This window comes from Bidens hawaiensis, unplaced genomic scaffold, assembly GCF_021521415.1.
Source record: "Bidens hawaiensis isolate Kalapana, Puna unplaced genomic scaffold, B.hawaiensis_p1.1 tig00008947_1, whole genome shotgun sequence".
NCBI classification, from domain to species: Eukaryota; Viridiplantae; Streptophyta; class Magnoliopsida; order Asterales; family Asteraceae; genus Bidens; species Bidens hawaiensis.
The window spans coordinates 24,916-50,740 of record NW_027491651.1 but is presented as its reverse complement, the minus strand read 5'-3'; the positions used below and the strand labels follow the sequence as shown (position 1 = coordinate 50,740).

Sequence of the window (25,825 nt, the reverse complement as noted above, 5' to 3'; positions counted from 1 at the left end):
CATTCACTTTTGCGTAATACCAAACACGATTCATCAACGATCTTCCAACGATCAATCATTAAAATATATGAATTTCTTAGTGTTTAATTATGCAGCCAAAATCTTGTTTTTTTTCCCACTTGTAATCTTTTTATACGTGGATTTATCTTATTAATTTTAAAGGATTTTGATTGCGGGTGTGCGTCATGTGTTTGAAAACAATGGAATCACACAGTTTGATTTAAATTTATAAGAGTGGTTATTACCACTGGGTAATGGCGGGCCCAAAAATATTTTCACAAGAATCGGAAAATTTTTGGTAAATTTTGTATCGCCATATATTAAAACATTTCAATACAGCTTGAATCAGGCTGGGTCGGGTCCGCACATATTAGTCACATATTTCAACGAGAAAAACATATTTCAAAATTGGTTGGATCAAGTTAAGAGCATCCATAACAACAAACTTTAACAAACCGTCACATCAACGCCACATTAGATTTCAAACTTTTATAAAAAAAATTTACCTTCTTCCACAACAACAAACCTCCACGTCATCACTTACCTCTACAATTAATTTAATCAAATAACTTTTATAACAATTTTGTTTTTCATACTTCCTATATATTTAAATATTTTAGTAATATATATATGTTTTTATAGAAATTTATAATTAAAATATAAAAACTACTCATTCAAAAAGAAAAAAAAAACACATGACCAAATTTTATGGCATCACTCATGGGCTATCAAAAAACCAAGCCCAAAACTTAAACTTTTTAGGTGTGTTATAATTTATAAAACCCTAGATCCACTACAATGTTGCTGCAGCCATGTTCCTTCAAGTCTCTGCACTACTAGTATAATCTGTCATACAATGGAAACAAGGTATTCTCATTATTTTGTTGTACTAATTTTATTAACACACCAGTTTGGATGGAAGGAAGATGGCTATGGCCCACCAATCAAGTTTGGCCTTCGTTTGCCTTCACGAACTTTGTAACCAAACTCCAACCCTACAATGGTTGTTGTCAGAGAGCTCACGTCCGTTTGCTTGCCAGCTAGATTCAAACATCGGGGTTTGTTGCCCGTTGTAGATGCTCTAAGTTGATATAACTTCTAGAGCAAATTGCTATTTTGGTCACCGAGATTTCTCTCTTATAGCTCATATAGCTTAAAATAAAAACTCATGACGAACTACCCCTAGTAGTTTAATTTTGTAGTTCGGGTTTCTTTGTTTTTGTTTTGTCTTTGCTCATGTGAGCCATTTGTTGTACTTTCATGTGGGTCCTTTCCCTTTTTTCTTTATATTATTTAGTTGATCGTTAAAAAACTATAAATATTAACTTTCTTTTCGATATTTTTTCACTTTTATTTTATAGATTTGAAAAATATATATACTAATTAATTAACAACCTTATTTATTTTATTTGTAAGTTAGTTTATTTTCATTTGTTTAAATAAGTTATATTATCTAGCAACAATTTTTGAGAGTTCATTTAATGATATTCATATTCTTTAAACTGCACGTTAATAAAATTCATCCTCACACACTAAATAGCACAAGTTAAGACAGAATAACAGAAATTTTCCTATATGTTAGCATCAAATTTCAACGGTTGTCCTTTATCTTTAAAAGTAACATAATTTGTACTTTACGTTTCCAAATGTTACAATGTATGTCCTTTGACCCTAACCCAGTTAATTTTTCTCGTTAAATCAGGTGGTTTTTATCTATCTATTTAAAAAAATAAAAATTAAAACTAAAAGAATGTAAATAATATTAAAAAAAATTATTATCTCCTTTCTCAAGTTCCTCACTCCTCACCTGTAGTTCTGAACTATCACCATAATCACCAACCCACACCATGAAGTTCATCATCCCCAAAATCAAACATTCAAACCTACAAGTTCTTTTATATCAACCTCAAACAAAACAAATTCGTAAAACCAAATCCTCAAGAACATATAAGAGATTATTCATCGTTCAATCGCCGGATAACCAAACCATGTCATTGCTGTTACCTAGGCGTAATCCGGGTAAACCCTAGCAGAACCGCCGTCATTTTTGAAACCCTAAAGGCAGAATCATCGGAACCCTAGAGGATCTAGTTATCGGAAATTACCTCCGCCACCACCGCACGCCAACCTACCATGAAGCGTTACTGATTTTTGGGCTAAGTTCAATCCCTCCTTCGCCGTCATCTATCTCCGGCCACCAGCATCCGTCTCTGTAAACATAAAAGACAATTCTGTAATTTTGTCTAACAAAAATTAGCAAACAAAGCATCGAAGCTATATGCAACTAAATGAGCTAACAAATTAAAAGAAAGTAAAATAATAAATCAGAAGAAAAAGGAACAAAAAGAACTCCCGTCGAAAGAAAATAAAAAAGCTAAACTAAAATTATATTTAAAAAAACTGAAAAGTAATAACGCAAATTCTACTTACAAACCACTCATGCTTATTAACTAGGCTTAATTACACACCATTCAACATACGCTTCATATGCTTAGTATACGATCCTTATACTGAATTCATGAATTTGACTTTTTCAAATGTCATGCGTTTTGTATGTAATGTTATACAGTTCATATAGTTTATAAACAAAAATACGAATCATCTGAAGTGTGTACGAGTCGTATGGAAAATTTTTGTGTAATAAACGCCTCGTATAGAAAGGATACACTTCATATAGTACAACACGTAAATCGTCTAAATGGTATACTAGTCGTACTCCCACTTTTGTGTAAAGTAGATAAACGAGTCGTATATGACATTCTACGAGGCATTAGAGAACATGTGAACGTTATACGAATCATATGCTATTTTATACGATTTGTATGCCTAATTTATAATTATAAAACTAGATCTTAGCTTTAGAAAAAAACACATAATCTTCCTTTAATAAAATCTACCTTAATATATCACTTCTCACTTTCATTTCTACTTGTTACCGGATGCTTAATTTTAATATATTTTAACTTTATAATATTTATAATATATGGCTTTTGATAATACATAGTTATACTAAAGATAATATGTTTCATTCACTCACTGTGTTGGGTTTTGCTTCATTTTGCATATGTGATATCCTATTTAAATTTAACTTTAGTCCCATTTTGAACTTCAATTAATATTTGATTTTTCAACTGAATTTGTTTCAAATATTTTACTATAATTGTTCCACAAGCTTTATTAAATTTGTTCGGCTATGACTTTCATCTTGTGTTTTGTGTTACTTCAGTTCGGTTCCAGCTACCAAAAATCGCTACTAACTGTTTAGCACAAGTTTTACCTAAAAAAACATGAAACTATGAACACCCCTAACCAACATCATGAAGGCACGTACTAAGCTCACATAGTTGAATAACAAATACATAAAAATATAAGTACTTGCATACATCAAACCCAAACATAGTTTGGAAAAGAAAAATACTACTACATCCATCCAAATTACTATAACCCACACATACAAAAAATAGATTACGTTTGCGTGCGACACTTCAAAAGATAAACCATAATAACTAAATTGTGCATTTATCATACTGGTCATCATCATAAACCCTGATCCTCGTCAGTACCATCATCATCACCAAAACTATCATCATAACTAAGATCATCATCATCACAATCACCTCTATCATCATCATCACCAACACCACTAGCATCATCATCACTAGCGTCATCACCAACTGTAAGGCCCCGTTACCGGTGCCTCACATTTGGACGTTGGTTTTACTCATAAACACAGTTCTAAATATCAGAGTTAATTACAACTTTACGCGGAATATAAATCTTTCATAAAACATCACATATCAATCATAAACATGTCTTAAAACATTCCTCTTGTCTTTCAAAATCAAAACATAACTGGTAAAACATAACAGGTCTTCAGATGCCAGACTCTTATTCCTCTGCCAGGTGCCCCCGCTCAAGCCAACTGTCTCATTCTACTCACATGCGTGCATACTAAAAGTCAGCTACGCTGAGTGAGTTCTAGTTAATCATACATCATACAATACCTTTACTAACCTTCAATTACGCATCCGAAGATACATAATAATTACTTTACTAATTTACTTTCATTACATAATTTCATACATACGTTCATACTTTATTATTTTCATACTATATAATTACTGTTCATTCTATCTCAGATATTATTAGGGTCTGATCCCTCTTTCCTTTGTCTATCTCAGATATTATTAGGGTCTCATCCCTTTTTCCTTTGTCTATCTCAGATATTATTAGGGTCTGATCCCTTTCTTGTCTATCTCGGATATTATTAGGGTCTGATCCCTCTTTCCTTTGTCTATCTCAGATATTATTATGGTCTAATCCCTTTCTTGTCTATCTCAGATATTATTAGGGTCTGATCCCTTTTTACTTCTCTATCTCAGATATATTAGGGTCTGATCCATTTCTTCTCTATCTTAGATATTATTAGGGTCTGATCCCTTACTTCTTCATCTTCGTACATACTGTCTATACATACCCGTACCATACATATTCTTTCTTTAGTCATTTATACGTATACGTATGTTGTACATATACATATATATATATATATATATATATATATATATATATATCATACACATTCATCTTTCATATACATACCTCCCTTGTCAATACGTGCAATATCCGAAGATCGTTCACGTACCAACAAGCTTTCATTCACAATCATAACATAATATCTATCACAAAAATCATACATGGCATACACTTACCATTTAAGGTAAGTGTATTAACTATCACATCGAATATGCACACAGCCCAGGAAACATAACAGGGAAATGGGGCTAGAAACTCACCTGAATGCGATTACGTTCACCGTTAATCGTAATCCCTTTCTTGAGCTGTGCACGGCTAACTGTATAATATTTACATGTATCAATTAACTATTACTACTCATATCGTATTTCTATCTTTATATAACCCACAACGAACGGGGGTCTGGGGGCAGCGCCCTTGGCAGCGGGGTTCTAGGGGCGGCAGCCCCTAGCGGGGTCCAAGGGGCAGAGCCCCTGGCTGGGGTTAACATGGGCTAGTTTTCCATTAACATTTTAAATCATTTTCTAAGTTGGGCTAGTTTGTCTAAATTGGATATGGGCTTAACATTTGTGGACTTAGTTAAATCAGGCCCAACTGTCCACTATCGCATCTAGGCCCAACTAGGTTCAGGCCCAACAGAACTGGATGGCCGAGAACTCAAGGCAGAGAACCTTGATTTGACCGAAAACCTGTTCTGCCGAGAACCTTGGTTTGACCGAGAACTCTCATATATGGCCGAGATCGCTGACCGATAACCTGTGTTTTCGGCCGAGAACCTTGACCGAGAACACACAGACCGAGAACCCGTTCTGGTCGAGAACTCCAGGAGGCCGAGATCTTGAGTCTGATGCTTCCAGTTCATATTTTTCTATCCTTTTCATTTCTTTCCTAGCCCAGTTAACGGCTAACCGTCCATAACATAATTTTCAACCACCTTTTTGCCCTTTTCCCTAACCGTTATACATAATTATTAATATGTAATCTAGATCCCTAACCGTTTTAGGCGTAAAGCTTAAGCCTTTATGGATTTCAAGTGTTATAGGCTAGATCTAGGGTTTATTTATGAACCGTATGTTGCCATAAGCTCCTTAAGTTCATTTTAATCATCAAGTTTGAAACTTTATGATTTGCCTAGACCCGATCTAGTCTATGTTCAAGTTTCATGGCTAACTGTTCATGAAAACGTAAGCTTTATGGTCAAGAACATACCTTTATACGGTTATTAGGTCACGACTTAGCTTGTTATGAAGTATTGATCTTGTATCTAGCTTGTATCCCAAAGATCAATCAATAAAATGTTTGATTTTTGATCTCAGTTTTCTTGCTCTAGCTTGCGGCCGAAATTGGAAAGGTTGGGTGTGTGTTTTAGGGTGTAGAGAGAATAAGATGGATAAGATGGATGAAAATGGAAAGATTTAGGGTTTAAGGGGTATTTATACTCCCTTAAGCCCATGGACCTAAGGCCCATCTTTCCTTTTTAGTCCATGCTTAATTCTCTTTAATTAGCCTACTTATCTCCCCTTTATACCATTTTACTATTTATTTATTAACTCAAGTAATTTTCCGTCATAACGAGTCAATATACTATATTATTTATTATACAAAATTTTTGGATGTTACACCAACATCATGAAGGCCTGACTCCTCATGGGGCAACAACTCCTTTGGCGAAGCCAACGTATCACGTAATGGCACATCATCAGTGGGACCGTTCATATCCCGAACCAGTCACTCTATCATCCTCTCCATCCTTATCATACGCTGCTCCATATTAATTAATCGCAAATCCTGATTCGTTGTTCCTGCATTGCGATGTGACCCTTGATCTACATGTGGCCCCTAAACATATTAAATAAATTTAAGAACACTTAAAGTAAAACTTAAATAATAACTTGGTTTGGTTTGGTTTGGTTTGGTTTGAATCTAAATTTTAACAATATATGTTTGATCATATATCTGTCCATGTCTATGCATATGCCCCTACACAAGCGGTTGCTCCTGACGGGCATATGGTCCATGAGCCTGCATATAAAAAAATTGTTTTATTTTCAATCGTTAGTATTAAAATATAATTAAATAATTCCCCATGATATACCTGACTGCTCCCTAACCCCTGATCCTAAGCCGGCATCAACTCCGCAATTATTATATCCCACTCTTCCACCTTTAGCAGCAGTCACGGAAACCACAAAAGTCCTGGCCGCAAGGACCACTGCAGACCATCATCGGAAAAAACCTTGGCAATATGCATGAGTGTAACTGTGTTCTTGTCGAGTTGCTTAGTAGGAAACAAAGTCATGGAGGACAGCCACACCATATTTTTTTATACAACCCAAAATTGAGATGTTTATCGCACCATGTAGATACAAATTTTTCTGTACTAGGCTTCAACCATGAATCATAGAAGTAAGAAAATAGTCCTGTAATTGTAAGAACAACTGGTCACGCCTCAATTGACAGTAACATGTACAACAACACGGTGAATAGAATTAAGACTTACTTGGGTGACTTGAAGAGTATTTTTCTTCAAGTTGATGGCAATGGTAAAGGTACGACTCCTTGGCGGGAGAATTGAGTAACGCTCTCCACTTACGGAGGAAGACCTCCCATTCTTCTTCAAGTCAAAAACTTTGCTTGTGGTGCTTGGTAATATTTTGATATATGTGAAATCAACACAATAACATTTCAACACCTGAGAATTGCCGTTGACATGCATTAATCAGAGCATACTTTCTGTTTGTTACTATGACATGTGGTTGCATACACTTGTCCAGCGTCTGTCACATATAACTATCTTCTGTTCCGTCACATATAAAAGCAAAAGCTACACAAAAGGTTTTACGGGTGGAAGTTACACCTACAATCTCAACAAATGGCAAACGGTACCTATTTGTCTTCTATGTTTCATCTATGAGCAACATATGCGGGTATGCATTCGAAATCGGGAATGATAATTCATGAACGATGAATAGCCCCTCCAACTTGTGAGTGGATTCATTTTCCTCGTGCTCTTGAAGGTAAACAACATTATCCAGGAGTGTAAAAAGAACCTGCATCGGAGACTTATTGCTGTGGAGGGATGCTCGTTGCCTTTGTTGTTCGTTGTATATGATTTTTCCGTAGACGCACAACGAGGTTTCTGTTTTCTCATTATTGATATAATGTTTCGGGGATCCATGTTTTGGTTTGTCAGATCATTCACCAAAACTTTTTGCTCAGGGTTTAACCTCTTTGCGAATTCATGACCTTCCATATATATAGCAGCCAAATGATTATGTGTACCACACACAACTTTTAGTTTCCAACCATCTTGCTCTTTGTGGTACTTTGCAATCAACTGAAATGAACAATTGATTTTCTTGGTACTAGCAAGTCTGCATTTGCCTTCCCCTTGCATGCACCACCGGGATCACATCTAAGAATCACCTTGTTCTTGTCGCCAACAACATTTGTCTTAGACCTTTGGGTCACTATCACGTAGCCATTGTCAAGTCCGGTGTTGTACGACCATTGCTTCAACTCATCGAAACACATAAAAACCTGAAATAAGATTCGTTTTTGTTAATGACAGGATAACATAATACAAACATGAAGAGAAAACGTATACCTGCTCGGTTGCGATAAAATGACCAGATTCCACAAAAAAGGTGACGAAAGATTCATCGGATTTCACAACATTTTCTTCAAAATTATACATTTCGTCAACGAAATTTATCAATGTGGTTTGAAATTTAAATTAAAAAAGTCTTTAGGTTGGTATTTTTTTAACAATTTGGAAGGGGTGAAGGGGGAAATATTAGAAGTGCATAAAACATAATTGCATACCCCATTTATATACTTCATAATATGTTGTTTATTATCTAAAACTCAAACTAATATACGAAACATATTGTTTTATATATAGTTCGTATGAGATGCATAGACATGTATAAAGATTTGTTTATGGCAATGCGCGTAGTATGACTTGTCATATGCTTCATATTACAGATAGAAAAAATAACACAATGTGATTAAATTTTCAAAGATTCTTTTTAAAACCTAGTATTCTTCTTACATAGACATGCTATGATTAAAGTTTCAAAGATTTTTTTAAACCTAGTATTCTTCTTACACGGTTCATATGGTCAGAGAGATTGATTGATCAATTATTTACACACGCTTCTTGCAAAAGTAATTGGTCAATTTTAAAGATTCTTCAGCATACGTTTCGTATTATTTCTTATACAGTTCCTTTTGATTAATTTTCATGAATTTTCAAAAACGATATGCATACGATTCATATTCTTTCTTATACAGTTCGTATGGTCATGTTAGATTTATATGCTTCGTATGAAATTTTATAAGTCTTGTCTTGTATATACCACTGAGGATACGAATTGCATACAAAAGAATATGGCTCATATTGTTTTTATAGTATATGACTCGTATAGTTTTCTATATGATTCGTATGACTTCGTTTCTTTGACTAACTTAAGTGATTATTCCATACGCTGCGTATGTCAGCATACGCTTCGATGAAGTCTATGATAAGATCGGGGAATGATGTCAGATGTTTGTATATGGTATATCAACAGCATAGCCCAAGTAATAATGGTTGGTGCCAAAGTTTTACAATAGTCGGTCAGGATTTTAACGCATATATAGTACTAATTATTATTTTTTTCACAGGTGTCGGCCAACCCCCGTCGGCTACACCTAGGTCCGCCCCTGATTATTACACACATTTGTCCTAAATCGAGTCACACTGGCAAGGAACCTTTGGTTACTTGTGTCGTGTGTTTACATTTGTTGATACCTAAGATTTGACTAGTTGGATAACCAGATTCAGTTGTTAATAATAATTTTGTTAAATGACATGAGATTGTTGTTTGTTACATTCTTGAACCCTAGGTATGATTTGTTCTTGTTAGCTGTCTACAACTTAATTAATTGATTGTTATAGTTTAAACCCAAATTATCGCTAGTGTGATTAGCACTCCAAATTTGTCACTTCATAGTTTTAGGAACTAATTGCTCTTCACACTGATCACATATTACTCATGGTTTGACACCCTACTTGACCTAACTAACTTAAGTTGATTAAGAACACTAAATTATTCTTATTTTTTATTAGACCATGACAATCTAAATCAGCAACTCAACGAAAAGACACAGAAGCTGCTCATGTCACACCTCTACTAGTGGCGGAATATTTCGGCTGTAACGTTTGATTAGACAATCAACTCATGACACTAATTAATGTGATAATAATTTATTCATTAAATTTTAAGTATCTGAAACACAAAATAATTCATACAATCGTCCAAATAGCAAAACAATCAATCAAAACAATAGTCTTTTTATTTAAATAATCTAAATAAATAGTCTTTATTATTTCAATAATCTAAAGGTCTTATTTTATGTTTTTCAACTTGCACCATTCAATAATAGTATCTGTAACACATAGTTGTTTATATATGTAATAATAAATATATACATAGTTCCATGTGAACATGATAACTACAACATTAATAAATATGCAACAAATAATTAACTGCAGATCAGTTCACCATGACAAAAGGCAGCCTACTCGAATAAATGTATGATCATACTATGAGGATGAGGCCACCAACAACAAAAGCAAACACATAGTCATATAAGCATGGATATTAACGAGCAATTAATCACTAACACATGATGCAAATGTGGTTTGATGAAAATAGATTAGTAATTGTGGGTTGTGCATAGTGTACGCATGATACCCCCAAAATAATAAAAGCGTAAATGGGTTTGTAAACTCACCTTAAAATCAGCGAGAAAAGATGAGATAATAGCACTTTGATAAAAGTGGGCCGATAAAACCGAACTCAATAAATAGATCCTAAAAACGAGAAAAATAACATAACATTAATAGCTTGAAATAACTAGGAGAATTGATAAAGGTTTTGATTAAAGTTTGGGGTTTTTAAACAAAAGTTGGTTTAGACGAGTGTTCGGTCCAAATGTTGATATAAGATCAAAATCGAATCCCACGTGACCAAGAAATAATAACTAACCTAAAAACACAAGAAACCATAAAAGAAACAAATCTAGATTAATCAAATTGAAAAAAAAAACAAATCTTACTAAACATAAACCCAATTGAGACTTTAATCAAAGTGGATGTGATATATCCTCAATCCATTGAAATTGGATGAGGGTTTTTTATTGATGTTAATTGACTAAAAAATACGAACCACTTTCACAAAAATTTCTTTGAGATTGAAAAAAGGCTTGAACCGTTGACTTTTAAAGGTCAACTCTTGAAGAAACTCAAGAACAATGAGGAAATTGTAATTTTGGAGGTGAACTAAGCTGGGGTAACGACTAAGCAGAAGAAGAGGCTTGTTTAAACAATTAGAACATGACTTAAACTTCAAGAAATCGTTTTCACTGAAAGATTTAAGGTTTAGGGCTAACAGGGAAAAGAATCAAGAAGTCAACGAATTAAGTGCAAATCATGGAGGAAAAGTTAGTGGATTCGTGTAGGAACGTTGTCTAAATACATCAAAATCGTTAAATAAGGAGAATGCGCGAGAATGGGTTTCCAAATTGATCAAACCGACACTTTTAAGAACATTCACGCTTTACACCTGCTTCACGTATCTCGATGCGTTATGGTTCTTGCCATCGTGTATCGCGACCCAAATAATGTCAGCTGTTCACGTGACCATTCGTATATTGCAACGGTTTAAGGCTTAGCATGTCACGTATCATGGCCAAGATGGATCTCGACGAATCCCAAAATCTGTCATACATCACAACGTACGGAGAAAGGTTCCGTCGCGTTACACTACAGCAAAGAAAAGCAGAAGTTTAGTTTATGAAACTTTTTGCCCTTGAACTTAGATTAAACACGTTTAAGGCATACCATTAACTGGTTTTTGAGTTATATAGATCGAGTATACAAACCCTAGTTGATGACAACTAAACACGAATCATTACTTATAAATGCAACATTTTATTGATAACAATGATCCGAATTACAAACCCTACTTGTATAACAAATACAAATATGAATTCAAAAACGACAAATGCCACAGCTCTCCTTGTTCACGGGTGGGTTTGTTTTAGCAATCGATCAATTAAATTTTGAAATTGATCCAAGTAATCGTCAATTTATCCATAATGAACACAACTGGATCTTCAATTGAATCATATTTTTGACTTGAGTATTTTTGATTTTAACCTTGAGCGTGATTCGCGTACCTAATGTACGATAATCGATTATTGTACGTTAACCTAACCCCATATATATAGTTGAACTCACTGTTTCTTTTTTTCTTAACGACTTACAAAGCCCGACCACCCGACACACCCATTTGCAAAGGGTTACTCGTGATTGCGAATAGCACCAGTTACCTAGCCCGCCATAAATTCCAGAGGAAGCCCACAACCCGAAGGCCCATCGTGGTATATTGTTACGAACGAGATTCGAACCCATAACATTTCATAAGAAAAACCATGGGATATCATTTAACAAATTTGTTTATGCACTGAAAATTGAATAAAATACATTATTTTTACAAACCTTTTTAAGAACTTATCTATTTTAATTAGAAAAAAAAATCGACTTAGTTGAAGGCCATGTTAGTAGCTTTTAACTTTTTGATCGATCACACTATATTAAAAAAAATACATAGTGTGTGTTTCAACAAGTTAATTTATATAATTATAAGATTGGGAGGAAGGTGCTTCACAGAGTTGTTTCTCATGCTTTGATTGTTGTACAACACTTATTTACTCTACGGACTATACACGTGTTTTTACCATCTTACGTGTCCTGTACACCCTTCATTTCTTTATTCTTCTTCTTTTCTTCTATATACAGCTGCATTATTGTTTTCTATAGTTCGTCTGACCACCAGCTAACAAAATGTTTCCTGCATCGGACGAGTTGAAAACCTAAAGGTAATTTATTTTTGGTGGTGATTTTCTCTTTGTTGGACCAAATGCATGTTGTTCCGACCAATTTATATAGTTGTTGATAATGATTCTATGCTTTTGCTTTTTGTTTTTTTTGGGCCTGTTGCCAATTTACTTGTTAATTGATTATTTGTTGCATGTTGGGGGTTATTTTGATTGTTTGTCTTATATAGGGATGACAATTACTCCATTTTGGGTCGGTTTAAGAAAGTGCAAGCCACTTAACGGATTACCGAAAAATTACCCCTTTATACATGTTCATTTCATATTTGTTACATGTGAGTTGTTATTGTTTGTGTTATATAGCAATGACAACGACTTGGGTTTGTGTCGAGTTACTGAAGTCTAATTTTCCCAAAATGTCCTCTTATCCCGGTTTCTTATTGGCATTTTCTAAAACATCTGATTAATGAATTTGCATGTTAAGTGTTCTGTTGATTGTTTGTGTTTTATAGGAATGACAATAACTCGGGTTCGTGTCGGTTTTAGGCAATCCAGGCCACATAACGAATTAACCAAAAATCTACCGTTCAATTATTGTTTGTGTTATTTAGGGATGACAACGAGCAGGGTTTGTCTACAGTTTAGGCAATTCCGAACTCATGCCTAATTTTCCAAAAATGTTCTTTGGTCCTGGTTTCTTATTGAGATTTTTTCAAACATCTAATCAATAAATAAGCAACAGGAGCTGCTAACAACGAATTGACAAAAAAATTACTACAGATTATGAAATATTAGCTACACTTCACATTACAACACATATATTTGTGTTATGCAAACATTAAGCATATGATCTATTACCATTTGATATATAAAAATAGTAGTTTGAATTATATAAAACAGAGGCTATTAATTATATCCACTCATTCAATCAGAGCAATATTCAAAAATTGATTCAGTATATAATATTTAATGTTTGTTGTTTGTCAACCATTTAACTTTAATTTTCAATGTTTTAAGAATTTCTCATTCAGATTTTCTTTATAATGTTTTATTGCTTAATCTTTTTTTAAGAATCATATGTTGTCGGATCAGCTGTTGTCAAGCATTCTGGCTGCTGGTGGTTATAGCACAAGAGGATTTACTGCATTATCAAGTATGTATTATGTATTCCTTTTTTGTTTAATATTAGGTAGTGATATTCTAGACTAAGTAAACTACTTCTATTAACAACTCCTTTAAAACGAGGCGTAATTTTGCTATTGACAATAAAGTTATCTGCTAAACATGTCACAACGTAAACGGCAACGATCTAATTGTCAAATGTCACCATCAAACTCCTTGACTCCTATAGCTGACAATATACGCCAGTCGTCCAACCCCTCTTCAAGTAGGACTTCTGATGATCGCCATCCTGATATTGTGTCCCCTTTCTACATTGACAATGGCGATTGTGAACACGTGTGTGCCTCATGTGGTGCTCTCTTCTGGTATGATGAGCGCTTAGTCTCAAGATCCTCACGTCAAAATCTCAAATATAACCAGTGTTGCAAGGGTGGCACGGTTGTCCTTCCGCTTCCAAGAACACCTTATATAACTATAGTCCATCTTTTCTATGACTTCTTTTGGAGCTAAAGTTGACAACAGTATCAACCAAGGATCTGGTCCTTATGTGTTCAAGATATCTGGCCAGATTCATCACTGGCTAGGTTCTCTTTGTCCTCCTCCAAACCAAAGACCACGTTTTTTGCAGATGTATATTTATGATACTGAAAATGAAATCTCCAATAGACTTCATGCGTTTACTGATGACACTCATTGTTGTCTAAATGCTGAAACTGTTGCTGCATTGTCAAACGCTCTTGAACATTGCAATGAGTTAGTCAAACTTTTCCGAACCGCTAGGGATCTCATTTCTTCTGTTGATAGCCTCAGTTTTAGTGTTTGTCTTTATGGCTCTGATAGGAGTCGTTCATATGACCGACCATCTGTTGGCACGCTCGGGGCTATTATTTCGGATGATGATGCGACATGTCATCAGTATGAAATTGTCATTCGTCATAAAGATGAAAGGGTACAACGAATAAGAAAACTACACCCATTGTACATGCCACTCCAGTACCCATTGCTTCACCCATATGGTGATAGTGGATGGTCACCGAATCTCTGTCTACGTCTTCCTGATGGTACACGCAAAAAAAGACTCACTGTCAACATGTACTATAGTTATGTCCTACATGACCGACACAAACTATACACCTTACCATTGAGAGGTGGTCGTATGTCGCAACAATACATTGTTGACGCCTACGTATGTATTGAGGAAAACAGGCTGGACTATATAAGAAACAACCAAAATTTGTTCTGATGTGAGCTCCTCCAAGGTATACATGATGCAGTACAACGTGGTGACACTGAAGCTCGAGACGTTGGTAAACGCATGTTCCTCCCATCTTCGTTCACCGGAGGGCCACGTTATATGTATAAGCATTATCAAGATGCACTTGCCATCTGTAGAGTACATGGTATTCCCCAATATTTCATTACCTTTACATGTAATGTTAACTGGCCAGAAATTAAAATATACATGTCAAGATTTCCATCGCTAAAACCTCAAGATCGTCCAGACATAATTGCTAGGGTCTTCCAAATGAAAGTCAAATCTTTCGTCAAATTCCTAAAAACAAAAAAACCTTTTGGTACTGTTGCTGCAGGTTGGTTACTCCTATTACTATACACACACTCTTAAATTATGTATTGTCTTTTGTACACGATTATCTAAGTTCGTCATCTTTTCCATGATATAATAGACGTATACACTATTGAGTTCCAGAAAAGAGGTCTTCCCCATTGCCACCTGCTGCTGTGGGTAACTCATGCATACAAGATTAGGGACGAATCGGATGTTGACCGGTACATTTCTGCCCAAATTCCGGACCCTTCCATTGATCCTCACCTGTATCAAATTGTTACTGACCTGATGATACATGGTCCCTGTGGTTTGTTAAACCCAACATCCCTATGTATGTCAGCACTTGCTCCAAGAGTTTCCCTAAAGCTTACCAAGAATCAACATCAATTGACGACAACGGTTATGTGCACTATAAACGTCCATCAGATGGTCCCACTATTGTCAAAGCCGGTGTAAAAGTTGACAATGGATTCGTGGTCCCTTATAATCGTACTCTTTCTTCGCATTTCATGGCTCACATTAATGTTGAGTATTGTGGTTGGAGCATGCTTATCAAGTATCTTTTCAAATACATATCAAAGGGTGTTGATCGTGTCCGTTACACGATAACAAGTACACAACGCCCGACAGACAATTCACAACAACAACTGTCACGTCTAAATGAGATCCAAAATTTCCTTGACGGTCGTTTCATATGTCCACACGAAGCATCATGGAGAATCTTCAATTTTCGTATTCAAGAAATAAACCCAGCCGTTCAATCCCTCGCTGTTCATTTAGAGAACATGCAAAACGTTACCTTCAGGGACAATGATCTTCTCCATAATGTTTCGTCCAACACTTTCAACGGCCGAACCACATTGACAGCGTGGCTACATAACAACAACCATGACAGCTCTGGCCATCACCTACGATACATAGACTATGTCACAGAGTATTCATGGAAACCACAATCAAGATCTTGGGTCAGACGGTCCTTAGACACTGAACCGACTATTGGCAGACTTATTTACATACACCCAAGCTCCGGCGAAACCTTTTACTTGCGTATGTTGCTAGGATATCAAAAGGGTTGTCAATCCTATGCTTGCATACGCACTGTGAATGGTCATTGCTATCCAACATTCCGTCAAGCATGTGAGATTCTAGGCCTCCTAGGAGATGACAAAGAATGGTCATCCGCAATTGACGAGGCATCATGCTGTGCTTCTGCATCAGAGATCCGTGCTCTTTTTGTCCAAATGCTTCTGTACTGTGATCTCTCAAACCCACTTGAACTTCTTAACAAACATTGGCAAAAAATGGGAGATGATGGTCAACGTACATACAAGATCCGTAATGAATATGACTTAAACCAGTACGTTCTGTATGAACTAGAGCTTTTACTACAATCAAGTCCTCCTTGCAAGTCATTGAAAGATTACGGGCTGCCAATGCCTAACGCTAACATGTTACAACGACTTCAAAACAAGGTACTTATGGATGAAACAAACTACGACCGAAAATCATTAGCTGCTGAACACATGTCATCCTTGCAACTACTTAATCGGCAACAACGGTTGATATATGATCATGTTATGCTTGCTATTTCGTCAGGACAACAAACCTTATGCTTCGTGTATGGTCATGGCGGCACAGGCAAGACGTTCTTATGGACAACCATTATTGCTGCACTTCATTCAGCAGGCAAAATTGTTCTTGCGGTTGCCGCCTCTGGTATTGCCTCACTACTATTGCCTTCAGGCCGAACAGCACACTCCAGGTTCAAAATCCCATTAGATATGACAGACGAGTCAACATGTAATATTAAAAAGAACGCTCAACTTGCACAACTAATGAACGAAACAACTCTTATCATATGGGATGAGGCGCCAATGAGTGATAAAAAGTGTTTCGACAGATCTCTTAGGGACATATTCAACAACAATCACTTACCATTTGGTGGCCGATCTATGCTACTTGGTGGCGATTTCAGACAAACCTTACCCATAGTACCTAAGGCACCAAAAATAACTATAATAGCTTCTTCCCTTCCAAGGTCACACATTTGGCCACACTTCAAGGTGTTCAAACTGACAGAAAACATGCGACTTCATAGACCTAACCTTACAATACAACAATAAGACCTTATATGCTCTTTTTCGTCATGGTTAGTAGAGGTAGGTGACAAGAATATAGGAATTGTAAACCCTGCTGACCCAAACATTACAAAAACAATTGAAATCCCTGCACAATATTTGGTACCATACAAAGAGGATGCATTAACAGACCTCATAAAGTTCATCTACGACAATGAAACTTTAGAAAAATCATCAGCGACTACTTTGTCATCAAAAGCTATCGTCTGCCCTAAAAACGAAACAGTTAATGAACTAAACTCATCAATCCTCGCTATCAGCCCCGGTATGACACAAACGTACCTTAGTGTTGACTCAGTTGTCGCACAACCAGGCGACCAAAACGACCACGAATCCCTATATTCTGTTGAATACCTAAACCTTCTTAACCTCAACAGATTACCACCACACATTCTAGAACTGAAGATCGGTGCGCCTATAATGCTTCTTAGGAACCTAAACCCTATTGACGGCTTATGTAATGGCACGAGACTCATCATCACACAACTCCTACCAAGAATAGTTGAGGCACGAATCATGACGGGAAAGTTTATAGGACGCCGCGTCTATCTAACTAGGATAACATTAACACATAAAGACAAAGAATTACCATTCGAGATGAAAAGAACACAATTCCCGATTAGACTTTGCTACGCAATGACAATAAACAAAAGCCAAGGGCAATATTTAGACAAAATAGGCATATACCTACCACATCCGGTATTTGCTCATGGACATCTATACGTTGCTTTATCAAGAGCAACCTCACCGCAATCATTAAAAATTTTAATAGTCCCACAAGATAATGAAGAATCCCAAATCACAAAAAACGTAGTATATACTGATTTTCTAGATGAAATACATACAACATACAGCTACTAACATACAAAATACAACTATATTATCTAACATATATATTTTCTTACTTTACATATTCAAACAGAAATGACAAAGATACGCATATGTGATATAAAAGAAGGACAAAAGCCAGGAATCATCACTGTTCGGGTACTAAAACAATGGATATCAAAAGGCAGACGTTCGGAGCTATGCTACCTACTGGTTGACAAGTATGTAACAAACAACATAAAAAATTAACTGGTGAATTTAATATTTCATATAATACATTGATCAAAACAATCACATTTGTTATCATGTTGCAGGGTGATGCAATAGACGCCGTTGCAGACTTACATAACAGGTCACACTTCGAATCATTGATTCAAGTACAATCATGCTACAAGATCACCGACTATGTGACAATCCGGTCAAGAAGGTCGATGTCAGTTACTTCACACGCTGCTTCTATACAAATTGGACTCAAGGCTGAATTCGAGCTGATATATGATGACACTATCCCGAAATGTTACTACGATATCGTGGACCATGATGTCCTAAACAACGTCTTGGATCATGGGAGACACTCACAGGTAACATATACATAATAAAAATAAATTAAAAAAAAATACAGCCCCTAACTAACACTGTTAACAAAATATCCCAGATTACATTGGACGCATCATCACGAACAAACTGACAGACGTAAACATAAGGAAAAACAAAGCAGTCATGCGGAAGATAAAAATACAAGACACAAGGTAAACATCAACACTCTCTCAAACCATTATATACAACAGAGGCAAAAACACGTTTAACTCACTCAATTCTCATGTGAAACAGCAACAACACTGTTCTCATAACCCTTTGGCCTGAAAAGAAAGACTTGATTGACGAAACAACTTCTTTTGGGGATATAATCGCAATCACATCAGCGAGAGTCACAGAATATGAAGGTATGTAAAAACATTGTTAATAGTCACAATCACAAACTTACTTGAACCTGCTGCCTACGAAGATTTACCATAAAAAGTTTACATTTTTAGGACATTTACTAGATTTATGTATTTAGATCCTCTAAACATTAAAGAATTGTCAACAGCTTGGTTTAAACAAGTTCTGTCTCTTTAATTAAACTCATAAATGATCCTTGAATCAAACTTAAACTTCATTACGATTTTTGAGTTTCAAATAGTATGAAAATTGATTAATAGCCAAAGAAGAAAAATTATTGTCATGAGTGGGATTTGAACCCACGCCTTTTCAGACTCGACCAAGTCAACCATCTTAACTTAATGTCATAGCAAAAGAACTTATATTTAACTTATCAAAGGGAACATTTACACACCATTAACAGATGTAAAGATAAGACAGAATGTGTTTTCAATTGGTTGTGTTGAATTGTTTATTTATTTCAAAGCTAATTCTCATGAGTTAAACATCATTCATGTATCGAAGCAGGTACTCCACGGCTCGAGTCAACCCATATCACAGAAATTATTGTCAATCCAGCAGGCAACTACTTCCAGCAACATATTGACAGGTAAACAATTTTAGTTTTACAATGCATATTCTTTGGGACATTCATAAAACATTCCTAACTGACACAAAGTTTATAAAAAAAAACAGGTTACTAGAGCTTCCACTGGAACAGCAAGACAACGAACACACAACACCAATCACAATCCGTCAGCTGCTGCAAAAACCACCTCAGTACAACTCAGTAAGCAATTACAAAACAAAAACGCAATAAAACATACAAAAGTCAAATCTCATAACAACATTTGTATGCAGCATCAAAGAACAAAATATACTTGCAACGCAAGAATCTACGAAGTTGAGACCAATCGACACTGGTATTTCGCATGGTGTTCTGAATGCAAAAACACACTGCAGATACAACACAATGGGAAACCATCATTCGGATGCAGAGACCACAAGATTATGACTCCAAACTTCCAGTAAGTATCACAACCAGTTTTCCTAAATAAACAAATAAACTCAACTAAACACTAATTGCCATACACGACAGGTACTGCCTCACTGCAAAGATAACTGACGACACAGAAACAACTGACGCTGTAATCTACAATGAAACAATGCTAGATTACCTCAAAACAGATTGCCAGGTGATGGTAGAAGACATGGGAAACTACGACTCAAAAAAGCTACCACCACCAATCTCCACATTGATAGGAATGACCATGAACTTTCCCTCACAGTGAGGGGACACAGATCAGTTATCATCAACAAGATTTCAAAAACGACGGCAAACACAACAAATCTACCACCACCAACAACCGACCCAAAATACAAAAGACCATCACAACAAACAACAGGTACTCAATTACACATAGTTTAATTGTTTCTATAGATTATTATGACTTTGGAAATACTACTAACTAATTTATGAATACAGGTCCGGGCGAAAAGAAGCAAAAAAAGCATTAACAAAAACAAAAACAAAATATTGGCAACACAAGGCCAAATCTTTTTGATTAACAGCTTAACACCACCCAATAGTTTATTATGTCAACCCACATGATGGGCCTTTTGTAAAGAACAATGTAGTAGTTTCCTATGTAAACTTTACTAAACCTTAGATGAAATGGGTGTACTAGAACTATGTCATATGCAGCAAAAACTTTTACTATCAAAACCTAGCATAGATCAACAACGCCGCAAAGCGGCGAGTTAAAAACCTAGTTGATAATATAATCCGATTCTATTAGTAAAAGAAAAATAAATAAAAAAACAAGTTTCAACAAAAACATTGGTTTAATTATTAAAATATGATCACACAACATAAACTAGCGTGATGTTGGTGGTCCATATTACCAGCCCTCGTTGTAAGTTGTAATTACTTGGGTTAAAAGAACTATGTAATGATAAAAGTATACAAACATATTATTTAACTGAAAATGAGAGAGAAATCATTATGTTTTTAAACAATATGGTATAGTCATAGGTGCCATTTTGCTTCTCACTTTCTAGTATCACATCATCGACACATCATGCCTACTTAACTTCACACTCTTTTACAATATCATGGAAATGGTTACCAGTTACCTAGCCCTAATTCTAGAGGAAGCCCACTGCCCGAAGGCCAACCATGGTAAGCCCCTAGCTCGCACATGACATAACATTTCATAAGAAAAACCATGGGCTACCATTTAACAAATTTGTTTATCCACTGGAAATTAAAAAAAAATACATTATCTGTACAAACCTTTTAAAGAAATTATCTATTTCTATTAGAAAAAACTTTTGACTCAGTTGAAGGCCATGTTAGTAGGTTTTAACTTTTTGATCGATTACACTATGTTAAAAAAAATACATAGCGTATGTTTCAACGAGTTAATTGTGTCAAAATCGATTAATCACTATCAACCTCGTAACTAACAACTAAATGTTGACAAGACGATACAAAAATGCTTTTGTGAAAACCAAATGAATATTCAAATGTGGAATTAATGATATTCAAGATGTTGCTTAAGGAACACAAAGATGACAAAACATACAAGTCACTTAAAAGATTTCCATTGATATTAACTCAGAATACGAAGAAAATCTCTAGGGTTTCTAGGTGGAATGTCAGGTGGAGGCTACTTTCCGTACGAAATATTCTTTTTGCTAAGAAAGTGTAATCAGCCGTCAAATCACCTACTGTTCACCCTTACATAAACGTGACCTAAACTTTCCTTAAATAGGAACACATGACACCTTCTAAAAACCCTAATGATTGTTACATAGCATATTCAAACGTATTCAAAATATTACAAGTGTAAACAGGTCTTCGAGTAAACTTTGTCTTTGTTGAGCAGACCTTGTAAACCATAAGTGTGCTGGAACATTTTTTCGAGCAAGCTTTACTTAGAATATTTTCCTAAGTAAATATTCTTCAAGCAGATTTCAATCTTCATGATAATATCAAACTTTGCTCAATAATATCCTACGAGCAAACTTGTTTTTCTTGATCTCTTCAACTTTTTGTTGATAACTTATTCTAGCAAACTAAGTGTGTTGGTGACACTGTAGCTTGTTCGAGGTTGAACCTTGCTCGTAGAAGTCCTTTGAATAATTCCATTGTGAATTCCTACAAGTGTGCTTGAGATCTTCTTTATTAAAACCTTGATCGACCCACCAAATTACTTGGTTTAAGCTAGGTTACGTCAAGAGTTTGTTCTCAAGCAAACCTTGCTCGACTGAAGAACAACCTTGCTTGATGAAGTGTAGTTTGCTCGAACTAACACTTAGAAAAAATTTCCAGAAGATAACCTTGCTCGAAATAAGATACCTTGCTTGAATAAGTACTAGGCTTGCTCGAAGTGCCAAGTTTGCTCGTTTTCCATACTTAGTTATTATTTGAGGAGGTTGAAAAGATTCCAATCTTCCTTTATCAATTCTTGATCCCAACAAATTGATAATATAATCTGATTGTATTTGTAAAAGAAAAATAAATAAATAAACAAGTTTCAACAAAAACGTTGGTTTAATTATTAAAATATAATCACACAACATAAACTAGCGTGATGTTGGTGGTCCACCTCACCAGCCCTCATTATAAGTTGTAATTACTTGGGTTAAAAGAATTATGTAATGATAAAAATATAAAAACATATTATTTAATTAAAAATGAGGAAAAACATTATGTTTTTAAACAATATGGTATAGTCATAAATGTCATTTTGCTTCCCACTTTCTAGCACCACGTCATCGCCATATCATACCTACTCAACTTCCATCTCTTTTTCAATATCATGGAAACGGTCACCATTTCACCAATTAACCATTTCCCTCTCTTTTCAAATACATAATAAAGATAACTAAAATAAATTAATATAACTCAAATTAAAAATTAAATATAACTAAGATAAAACTACATTGTCGTTGGGTAATTAAAAACGTAAATATATTTCGCCAAGCTTATCGGACCAATCACGTGTTAATGCATTTACGAAACTAAAAAATATTTTTTAAAACAAATTTGTATTCACTAACATTTATGCCAGGATGTTCATAAAAAAATTATTCACACCAATGTATGTATTTTTTAAATCTTTTTGACAAAAACAAGTTAGTAACTAAAAACTAATTAACCTACTTAAATAATTATTAAATAATTATGAAAAGCTTTTAAAAAAAACATCACAATTAAATATTAAATAATATGAGTTGCTCCACTTTCTTCTCCACCCCCGTCGGCCTTCTCCACCCTATTGACCCAACTTCATTTTCTCCTATGTTCAGATGAAGAATTTATGCAATTGAACTTGAATTTATAATAATAATAATAATAATAATAATAAGGGAGATGAGGATTTGAACGGTGACTTAAACGATGAAATTTCCACAAAAGTCTTGCCGTTGGACGGCACCAACAACACCGGGTGGTGTTTGACGTCAGCACCTCCCATCACATCAGCTCTTCAGCGGTAAATCGATGTCCATACATGATAGTCTTAATGTAATCATTAAAATATAAATATAACTATGCTCTTAAAAGATACATTAATTAATTATAGATTTCAGATTCACATGTTTAAATGTGAACTCAAATTAAATAAAACTTAAATATAATTAACTTGTATTTCAATAACAAACAAACTGATACTTATATGACAGATAAGCAATTTGATTGTCTTACGTTGGTCTCCTGCCTTTGTGTTACACGAATCCTAACTATACCCTACCTCCAAAGTCCAACCATCACATGTTTATTATAATAGTTCACGTGAACATTAATATTGTATCATTCTCATATGTTTTAGCTAGTACAAGGCAAAGTCTTCTCTATGACCCAAAACTTATCACCATATAAGCATTGTTCATAAATTTAACCTTTTAATATTAGATTATTGTCACATGAAAACATATATATTATTTATTTATATCTTTATATGTATAAGTATATTTTATATATGATATACAAGAAAATATACACACTAAATTTATATTTTATTTATTGTAACAAAGTTTATAATATACTTAGGTTTTAATGATGAAAGAGTCTCACAAATAAATGAGATGCTATAATCTTGTTTAAAAGTTATTTGAGTTTAGTGAGACCCATGACCTGCTTTTTTTTTTTACTGTAAAATTTTTTATTAATTATAAACAATACTATTTTTGGAAAAAAAAATCGAAAACTAATTTTTAGTATATTCATATTTTATAGGATTTTCATATAAAGTATCTGGTGAGATTAATTTTTTATTTAATGAGATGTTATAACTCGTTTAAGGTAATCTGGGTTTGGTGAGACCCATACCCGTGAATTGGGTCCAATGCATGAGAAATCTCTATTTATAAATAAAACAATCTGATAGCTTAAGAGAATGTATGGATGTTTCGTTTATACATATTTAAGATACACACACACTAAAATTTAATTTTTAAACTTTGAACTTTATTAAATTTGTATATTCATCAAATTTTGCTATATAATATAATAGATATAATATTTATTGCTACTTCTTGCACCAGTTAGACTCATGATAATTCATATAGCATCTCTTTATTCACACACACATATATCATATATATATATATATATATATATATATATATATATATTTAGAGAGAAAGAGAGTAAGGTTATAATAATAAGTAGATTTTTCCTAAAAAGTATAGAAAGTGTGTTTTCACCATTAGATCTAATAAAACACACCGCACAATAAACACATTTTCCATATCCACCGACAGATCAACATATTTGACGCGCCAGATTACTTCTTACACTTTTTAGACACTCATCACTTCTTATTATAACCTCACCATATATATATATATATATATATATATATATATATATATATATATATATATATATATATATATAGTGTCGTATACAAATTTTTCAACTTTTATTTCTAGCATTCTGCATGATCAACTCTTTTAAGGTCTATACACAAAATTTTCAACTTTTATTGCTAGCATTCTGCACGATCAACTTTTTTAAGGTCTTAACTAAATCGAGGTTTTTTTTTCTAAAATTAGTGTTTGTGGAAAATTATTTACCAATATTGTGTTCTTTAAAAAATATATACCAAGATATTGTTTTCGTTTATTTTTGTATTTCTTTTATAATTTTAACCAAACTTCTTTTCATATATATATATATATATATAGGATCAGGATCATGAAAGAACCTTTTTGAAATTGAGAACTATGAGAACCATTTTGGACCACAAAAAAACCCAAAAATAAAAAAAAAATCATAAAATTAAAAAAAACAAAAAAATCAAAAAAGTAAAATAACCAAAATTCTTATTTTATCATCCCGGTTTCATAAAAAAATAAAAAATAAATAAAAAAAACTCGGTTTAGCTAAATTATATACACATATGTATAATATATACATATATGTACATTTACATGTTTTTTTGTACACATGTGTATAATTTAAGATAAACGATACTGTACATATGTGTATATTACGTAACTAAAGATTATATAAAATTATACATATGTGTATATTACGACGTTTTTTTATTTATTTTTTATTTTTTTAATGAAACCGGAATGAAATATAAGAATTTTGGTTTTTTTTACTTTTTAAAATTTTATTATTTTTTGTTTTATGATTTTTTTAAATATTTTTTTAAAGGTGTTTTTAATGGCCCAAAATGGTTCTCAAAGTTCTCAATTTGCAAAGGGTTCTCTTATGATCCTTACCATATATATATATAAATCAATTTGATTAGTGTTGTATCTTTTTTTCGTTTTTAAGGCGTTCCCGTTCTAAAAAAACATTTTA

At 34.2% G+C, this 25,825-nt stretch overlaps 1 protein-coding gene across 1 annotated transcript; it reads left to right on the top strand.

The window, feature by feature from the left end:
- Positions 1–15,441: 15,441 nt before the first annotated feature.
- LOC143530529 (uncharacterized) lies at positions 15,442–17,235 on the top strand. Its single transcript, XM_077026044.1, has one exon. It carries the CDS (start codon positions 15,442–15,444, stop codon positions 17,233–17,235), a length of 1,794 nt encoding a protein of 597 aa, XP_076882159.1.
- The last annotated feature ends 8,590 nt before the right edge of the window (positions 17,236–25,825 follow it).

Bases quoted from the DNA above. Each gene is read 5' to 3' on its own strand.
- LOC143530529 (XM_077026044.1), top strand. From the start codon at position 15,442: ATGTATGTCAGCACTTGCTCCAAGAGTTTCCCTAAAGCTTACCAAGAA.